We start from the raw sequence: 8,729 nt of genomic DNA, 5'->3' as shown, positions 1-8,729 counted from the left end.
CTGCTGAAAGTCTCCTGTCCTCTGACAGTGGTATGCTGGAGCGTCCCCCTTTTTATACGCTTCAGCCTTTCCCCAGTCTCTATTGGTGCAAATGCGATTTGAAACAAACCTCAGTTTTCTCTGCCATGGACTTTTCAGGAGCCCACTTGGAGGGGAGGGACAGGGTGGCAGGAGGCAGCAGTGACTGTGGCCTTCAGACGGAGGAGGATGCTGACCTTCCCTGATGAAGGCGGCTCTCCTGGAAGACCTGCCAGGCTTCAATGGGCAGCTCTGCCAGCAGAGACCACACACGGCACCTTGTCCACCTCTGAGTATTACACCCAGAAAACAAGGATGCCACAGAGCCGCTCTGGCTCTGTTTCAGAACACTTTAGCCTCCAGAGATTGAGGCCCTTGTTCTCTGCTGTGCCCACCCTGGGAAGACCACTGCCGCCCTGCACCCCGAGCAGAGCAAAGCCCTTGCGTGGTCCACTTGGTTTTGGGGTTAGCTGCCCCAGTGGCTCCTGTGTTACTTCCCATGCCGTGGGATGGCTGGCCGGAGGGGAGGGTTCCAGGAGCATCCCCGGGTCCTCTGGGAAGGGCTGGCCAACAAGTGCTCGTGTGTGCGCTGGCCTGGCAGGGTGACGGATGCCTGGTGGCTCGGCTGCCTATGGGGTTTTAGGCACAAATTTTAGAGGGTGGAGCTGCCTTCAGGAGGAGGTGTGCTCTGGAAGTCAGAGAGAGCGAGTCTGCTGGGCTTTGCACACTCTCTGTCCACTTGCTGTTGTGCAGGAATTGGGTTTTTTTGACCTGACTGGGCAAAATTCTCATAACAGTGAAATTTCCAAGTTGTTTTGTACTTTGAAGAGTTTTAGGAATTCCTGCCGCCACTTTTCCTGAGGGAAGCCATGCCCTGCCACAGAGTCCTTCGCCTGGTCCTGCTAATGCTGTGTGCCATCCTGATCCCCGCTGTGCTGGCAGGTAAGGAGCTTTTTTTGCATTTAAAGCCCCAAAGCACCAGAGATCTCTTACTAACCTGCCTCTTCTCTCCTTGCATGCCTCCTCTCCCTCCCCTGAAGATGTCTGTAAGAATTTATCAAATTATAATTGATTAATGGAAACTAGCTTTGGGATTGGTGGCCGGTGGTAAGAATATAATTTCCATCCTAAGACCAAGTTTCCATTGGGGAAAATGGAGAAAATCCCTTGTAATTTTTCCTGAGCAGGACAGCAGTAGCACCTACGCGAGCATTAGTGGCAGTAGATCAGTGGACAGGTCGGTCAGCTGGGGATGGAGTGCTCTCAGCAGCGAATGGGACAGGCTGGCTGTCAGCTTTTAATGACAGAAAGAAGTTACAGTTGTGAAAAGAAAGGTTTTTCTCTGGCTGTAGCATGTGTGACAGCTTCTGGTTTCTTCTACGCTTTCTGCTACAGCAGAGCACTTCAACAGCTGCTGTAGGTAGAAAGTGTCCGTGAGAACGTCCGGTGGGTCAGAAGCTGCGGGGTGCATCTGAACTGGCCTCGTCTAGAGCTGGGGCTACTGAGGCAGGCGGCGGTGCTGGAAGGTGTGTGCTTCTGACTTGAGTTCAGCGAGGTGATGGGGATGGGAATGGGTGAGACACCCCTTCAGTGAGGCACTGGCTTTTCAGGAGGTGGTTGGTAATTTCAGCCTTACCTGCTCCTGCCTTGAGCTGGCTGAGGGGAACCGAGGGCACAGCCAGCTTCAAAGGCTGGCTGGTCTGAGGGGCCTTTTACAAATGAGGGAAAACTGGCTTCCAGACCGACTCCGTAGATGGACTCCGGGTGTGTGGGTGGAAGGAAACCCCTATGGGGAGCTGCTTCTCTCAAAGCCTGTTTAAGTGAAGGTGAGGCTGGAGGGATGGCTCAGGCCAAGATACCAGGCAAGAGCACAGCGCTTGTTGTCTGAATTCCTGTCCTGCCTTCCAAAACCTGCAGCAAGGCTGGATTGCATTTCCCTCACAGTTTGTTTGAGTGTCTTGCCTCGCAGGGAGATCCTGGCCAGCCATCTAGCAGATGAAATTATTCCTTTTTAAAGGAGAACTCGTTCAGGTAGGGGAACTTCCCACTGTGCCTAGCTGAACTGATCCCTTGTCACTGGTGTTTTCCCCACGGATCCTCCCTTTGCAGGACACCTTGCTGGGTAACCTTTAAAGTAACTAAGAAATGAGCACTAAAAAGGGGATGTTTTTCTTCCTGAACCCTGAGCTTTGGGTTTTGTGCAGTGGGACATCAATCACTTCAGCACAGTTTCAGGTTGTAGCTTGCTCACGCTCCCAGAAGCAGTGGCAGTGCTCTTCCCCCAAACCAGGTAAGGTCGTGTCTCAACAGTGCTTCACTCTCTGCAGAAAGGGATTCATTTCCAGTGAAAATTTCATCTGTGTCCTCACTGAGCTGGCATTGCTTTTACCACTATTTGTGTATCTTTGCTCTGGTCTCTGCCTCGCCAGGTTTCCTGTGTCTTTGCTCTCACCTCAGCGTTGCAGCTATGGTTTATACCTGTCGCTGCCTCTCTCTGTCTCTTTGCTCCTGTGATATACTCCAGGTTCGCCTGGCTGAGCTGTGCTCATGCAGTGAGGGCAGTAGCTCTTGAAGAGCTGTGTACTGATCAATGCAACGTGCAGATCTGGGGCGCAGGAGAGACTCCATGCTTTCTCTGTCGTGTTTTAGAGGCTTGAGGCCTCTAAGAAGGTTGTTCTTCACTGCTACCTCAAAGCAGACCGTGAGTGAACCAGCCTGTAAGGTAAAGCCGTCCCAAGAGCAGACGGATTTTCTGCTGCATTTGGAGTGGAGGGTTCCCTACCCCTAGTACAGGGGCTTTTAGTGCACTGTGGAATTTTTTCTGCTTTTCACCTTATTAGAAAAGGAAATTTCCTGCCTGGTGCAGACAAAGAAGGGAAGGGCACACAGACAGCCCCCTGGTCTCTGTGCATACACATGCAGCCCTGCCTTTCTGTAAACAAGTTTATTTAACATTCTTCAGAACCACAGCGCTCTGCGCTGCTCCACACTCGAGCTCCCGGCGCTCGCACATCACAGGCTGCCCTTTGTGCTCCCTATGAAGGCCTCTTTTCATCCCTGCCCTGGCCCTCTGCCCACTGTGGCTACCTGGGGCTGGACAGCCTGTTGCTGGCCTCAGAGTTCACCCAGCTCTTGCCCTCCCATTTCAGCACCTCGACGGGCAGAAGCAAAGTCTGCCGTGGAGAGGGCTGCAGCCGCTGCTGGCCATGCAGACCCAGGGGCCACAACAAGTCTTCCTTTCCTCACTGGATTTGCTTTATCACAGCGGGGGCTCAGAGCAACCTAGTTCCACAAGCCTCAGGTGAGCGCTCAGGAGTTCAGCGGGATGTGAAGGATCTCACTGGCAGCTGAGGTTCCACCTGGCTGTAGCAGCCAGAGCACTTTTGAGGTGCTGCTGCGTTGTGTACATTGATCTGGCTTCTCGTCCAGCCAATCTGGTTTCCTGGATGGCGTGGTCAGGGCTCTGCGACTGGAGAAAGCGTGAATTTCTCCTTTGAGTTACTGAGCATCTTCCAGTATCTCACTTGTCAAAGATGGGGAAGCAACCGACTGAGCCTTTCACACTCTTTGTCCACGTCATCTAAGTATAACAGGAAAGAGCCAGTTCAAGGACTTCCTGCACACCCAAATCTTCTCCGCTTCCGCTTTCTCCAAACCCAAGTGGCTTGCAGGCCTAGAGCACAGGAGGATTGTGAACAGCTGGGGTTTGTTTTTTCTATCAGCAAAACCAGGTTCGGCTCATACAGTGGATTCAGAGCTCCAAGTGAAGCGGAAGTTAGTAAAAAGCCTTTGCAAGGCCTTGGCTTCTGAGTCGTGTGTATTTGATACCTAAACTCTGATGTGGGCTCATGAATTCCCTCATTTGGAGCTCCTGTGGGAGTACATCATAGTGCAGTAGCACATCAGAAAGGGGAAAAGCAGAGCAGGAGATGTTGTGCTGCAGGAAAATGTATGTTAGAAGACCTTGTCCAAGGACCTTTTTTTGTAGCAGCTCCTGTGTCTTTGTTCTCAACAACTGGAGAATGAAAGCTTATTAAGAAGTTTTTGAAGTTCAAGTTCTAGAATGTGAGAAATAGTTAATAGGTTTTGACAGGGAAAATCGCTTTTAAAGATGTGGTTGTGCCAACAGGTCTGTCCAGACGTACAGCGGGTTTTTGCAACCATTACTCAGCCTTGCTCTGCACCAGCACTCCTGATACGTTACTGACAGTAGTACCGGCTGCCTCGGAGGGTGCTGGGCTGGAGGTGGAGAGTGCGCTCCAGAAAGCGGCCAGCAGCCTTGACTTTTGCCCCTCCTTGTAATGGATGTACGTGAAGACGCAAACTTGTGGACTAGAAGGAATGAAAGCTACCACGTTCTGAAGAGGATGTGAGCAGCGGGGTTGGATGCCATTAAGTCAACCTGTGACCTGTTGTGATGGAAGAAACTGTGTGCAGTGCTCAAGTTAGAGCAGGTGCCCTGGCCTCTTGCCCAGGACCACTGAGCATCTGTGCTGTTGAGACACTCATTTCTGTCACTGTAAGCATAAACTTGTCACCCAGTGGAGGAGGCAAGTCTCATTGTCATCTCCTGTTGACTGACTACGAGGATGATGAGATGCTGAAACCAGCTTGTGCGAGGGAGTATTGGTCTGGTCTGCAGTGGTGGCTGATCTCCAGGCGTGAACATGCTAGGTGGCCACATCTGCCTTCAGGTGTGACTGACTCTGCCTGTGGGGAGGTTCTGGTTGGGGTTATCTTGAAACATCCTTCAGATTTGATTGGCTTCCTCAAGAGCTATCACTTGTGGAGATCTTCCCAGTCTTTTAGCCACCTGGTATCTGGTATGCTGGCAGCCACCTCCTTCTTGCCGAGCATGGAAGTAGCAGTTTTGTCAAGTTGCCTTTGGTGTCCTCCCTTCTAGATCTCGCTGAAGTCCTGGTGGGTCTCTGCATCATTCAGAAAACTCATGGTGCAGTTCTTTTATAGTGTAGTAGCTCCTTTTTTTCTTTTTTTTCCCTTTTCATGGGCTGAAGAGCAGGAGAAGATGCAGTGCAGTATAGCCACTTCCCTGGAATAAGGCAGTTTGTAGTGTCACCATATGGGAAGGAAGAGGTGCCATCTTCCCCCGGCCTCATGCAAATCGCTGAAATACTTTTAGTCCCTTTTTTCCAGGCTCCATCTTTGCCCTGTATAACCAATAACCCCAATAACTGAGATTATCCCATGTCTTTCTCTTCAGTGCTCCCAAGCTTTGTTTTACCACCTGGTTTTCACTGGTGGTCGGTGGGTTTTTCTAGAGACAGGATGGTTCTAAGACTGGACGCCAGCACAGCTAAAGCATGACTGTCACCCAGATGTTAAACATCTGGTCTTTGTGATGGGTGATGTGTTTCAAGAGTGTTTCTTGGTGGTTTTCTATTTCTGCAAGGTTCTTGGGTGAGCAGGAGAACCATGGGCTAACTTCCCTTTGATACTTGGGTTCCAACCCCCCACTGCACCCCCTCACTTGACATTGCAGTGGGGTTTTTGCACAAGCAAAACGTGCTGTGCCCTGCCCCAAGGCTGTGGAGGTCCCCTGTGGAAGGCTGGCATCGGGTCTGGAGCTGTCAGAGGGATTTGTTCTCGTTGCAGTCCGGGTGACAGGAGTCGTGCAGGTGGGCAGCCCTGGCTGCTCTGCTGCTTCTCTTTTACATCATGTTTAGAGGCCTGGTCTCCGGCTCGTGCACAGGGAAACAGAGCCCAGGAAGGAGAGAGGCTTGTGGTGGTCACACAGAACACGGGCAGCAGAGAACTGGAGCTCCTGAATATCACGTCCCACACGTGTACTTGGAGCCTGTCCAGTCAGAGTGTACCAGCAGGCAACTGGAAGAGGATGAAACGGGATTGTGGCGTTTAATGCTGGTCCGTTAGAGACCTGCCCCTCTCAGCCAGAGGCTGGGGCTGTCAGGGCACTGTGGGAGGGAGCAGGCCTGACTCTTCTGATTGTTAAAAGAAACCTGCTGGATGTAGGGGGGGAGATGAGCTGTTAATTCAAGAGGGAAAATGAAAGGCAAGTCTTGGAAAGAGAAGTGCCAGTGACAAGCGGGCGCTCTCCCGGGCTGCAGCAGTTTGCTCTGGAGAGACCGGCCTGCTGGCAGCTTTCTCTTGCGTTTGGTTTTGAGTTCCCCATCCCTGTACTTGCTGCAGGGCTCCCAGCAGCACTGAGGTGCAGGAGCTGAGGAAGAGACCCAGCGCTAAGCCCTGGCTCTCGATGTTCAGGTGCAGGTCTTTCACGTGCATGCACGACTCTGCTGCTCCCGAGCTGACGACTCCTGTTAGTGAGCGGCTGGAGCCGACTGAAAGGAGTTGTGTTTCCCTTGGTCAAAGCGCCGTTAGGCTAAGACCACAGGAACTTGGGATGTGTTTCGCACATCCCGTCCTTTCTGTGAGGGTGAACTGAAAGCGTGTTTTCATCAGATGTGGAGGATCTGCAACATTACATACCCAGAAGCCATCCAGGGCTCTGTGCAGGTCTGAAAAAATCACTGAGATCATAAATGAATTAGACGGTTTCCTCTTTTCTTGGCTAAGCGAGCTCTGTGTCCTGCTTGGAGAGCTGCAATACATTCTTCAAGAATTAGAGACACCAGAGACACAAGAGGCTTTTCAGGACCTCAGGGTCTGCTTAGAAGAGCCTTTGCGCTGTGGTTAGAAGGGGCAGCGCTCCCGCCTTCCCCCTTTGTGAAATGGGAGGTGGGAAGGGCCTGTCCAGGCCCAGCAGCCTCCCTGGACAGTGCCTGCATCTGTCGGAGGTCGTCGGAGCCAGCACCTTTCCCCTGGTCAGATGCAGGGGTGCTCTCCTGGCTTTGGAGAGAAAAACATTCTTGGGAAAGGCAATGATGTGGATGTCCCCCCAGCACGGAGTTCTCTTATCTTATGGGAATGGCCGCAGTGTGGCTGCTGGCCCTGGTGGTGGTGTCACAGTCAGAAAAGTGGTAGCTGGAGTGTAGCTCTTCTCTGCGGAGTTTCTCTACTTGCAAAAGCAGCCTGGAACCGGAGGCTGCAGAAGTGTTACGTACGTTTGGGCCATGCCTAAACCAACAGCTTCCAAACACCTGACACTAACTAAAGAGCCCCAGCTCTGCTTGTTCCTTTCCCTGTTGTTTTAACTACAGTAACCCACAAAATTGTGTTACTTCCTCCTGATTGGTCCTCCAGCAGCTAAACCACAGGATTTAGAGAAGAGAGATCCACTAGAAATGGCACTTTCTGGAAGAACCTCAGGATGGGGTGTGAGTCTCCAGCTCTGCTGGTTTGTTTTGCAGGACAGGTCCTGCAAAAGGCTCAGGTGATTCTGGGAGCACAAAGCTGGGGATGTGAGACGCCACCTCTGATGCAGTGACCACAGATGTACAAACGCAGGAGGGTAAGGTGGTCACTGCTGCTCCCACCCTCTCACCAGGGCGGGTTGACCAGCCAGAGCATGCTGGTGTCGCTGTCTGGCTTCACTGGCACAGGCCTCATGGGGGCACGTTTGTCTCTGTCGCTGGTTGTTGGGCAGGAGTGGAACCTGGCAGCTGTCTTGCTGAAAACCCTGGAGCTCAAGCAGCTGTAGAGAGGACTTTGCAAAACTAGTCTAGAACCCTGCTGTGCTCCCGAGGCTGCAGCAGCCTTGAATAGCTGCGGGGGTGGTGGGAGCTGCTCTTCGATATGAGCCCCGTGGTGAGCTCTAGCAGCGGGTTTCTGCAGGCAGCATCGGTGAGTGGTGGTGTTGGTGCTCCTGTTCCTTTTGATCCAGGGCTGCTGTGGCAGAGCAAAGTCTGGTGGAGCCCATTAGCACCAACTCCTCGACTCACTCTCCTCCCACAAAGTGCCGGCTGCCCGTGGGAGGCAAGGAGGGCTCCAGGCACTTCAACCTGGGGCTGGCGTTTCCAAGATGGGCTGCTGCCACCTCTCTTGCTGGGCTGGGGAGAGCCTGGGACAAATCTTGTAATGCCCCTGGCACCGAGAGACACTGGGCCAGAGCTGGGGTGCCTGGGGACACCTCTGTGCCTTGCCTGTGTGAGCCCAGGCTGTTTGCTCTGCTGCCTCTGCTGCCCCCTTTCCCCAGCCCCAGTACCATTGTGTCAGCTCAGCTGGGCCCTGGTGCTTCATGCTGCTCGTTTTCCTCCCTCCCTTTTTTTCCCCCATCCCAGTGCAACATTCACAGCGGTTTCAGCAGGGAGCTGTGGAATGTCTCCTGATCTCGCCGAGGCCCACCTGAACAAGCTGAGCATTGACGGGAAGCGCTCGGCTCCACCACACACAGACAGGGAGGGCTCTGGCTGGGTCCCTGACCCCACAGCGGGAAGAAATAACAGGAGGCAAATGGTGACATCAGATGGAGCCTTGCCTGGCTTTCATCTCCCCAGTATGGCGTGGAGGTGGAGCAGAGGGGAGTCAGGGCTCTGGGGCTCCTGTCTGGGGGAGCTGAGTCCTGTGCGGTGCCAGGGCTGCTGGCAGCCCTCACCATGGAGGCTGTGGAGCAGGAAAGCAAAGCCCTGAGGTGCTGTGCTTTGGGCCAGCACAGGTGGCTCCTACCTGTTGCAGGACTGTGACAGTCCCTCCCAGCCCAGCCCCATGGGCACCCTCGAGCAAACTGGCTGAGGGTGTTCATGAGAGGTCGCGGGGCTGGGAGTTGCTCCCTGTTGTCCCGTGTGTGTGCTGTGTGCACACCCGTCTGCCACAGAAGCCGATGGCAGCCTGGGTTC

General features: G+C 53.3%; 1 protein-coding gene across 1 annotated transcript in view; it reads left to right on the top strand.

Annotated features, from left to right (window-relative positions):
* Positions 1-887: 887 nt before the first annotated feature.
* Positions 888-8,729, top strand: part of LOC104499602 (chromosome unknown open reading frame, human C2orf82) — a 9,333-nt gene continuing 1,491 nt past the window's right edge. Inside the window, exon 1 of the mRNA XM_010143128.1 lies at positions 888-960. Coding sequence (XP_010141430.1) covers positions 888-960 — 73 coding nt within the window. The remainder of the gene's footprint in view (positions 961-8,729) is intronic.

This window comes from Buceros rhinoceros, unplaced genomic scaffold (assembly GCF_000710305.1).
Source record: "Buceros rhinoceros silvestris isolate BGI_N320 unplaced genomic scaffold, ASM71030v1 scaffold3159, whole genome shotgun sequence".
NCBI classification, from domain to species: Eukaryota; Metazoa; Chordata; class Aves; order Bucerotiformes; family Bucerotidae; genus Buceros; species Buceros rhinoceros.
The sequence above is the reverse complement of the archived record's forward strand: the minus strand, read 5'-3'. Positions and strand labels throughout refer to the sequence as shown.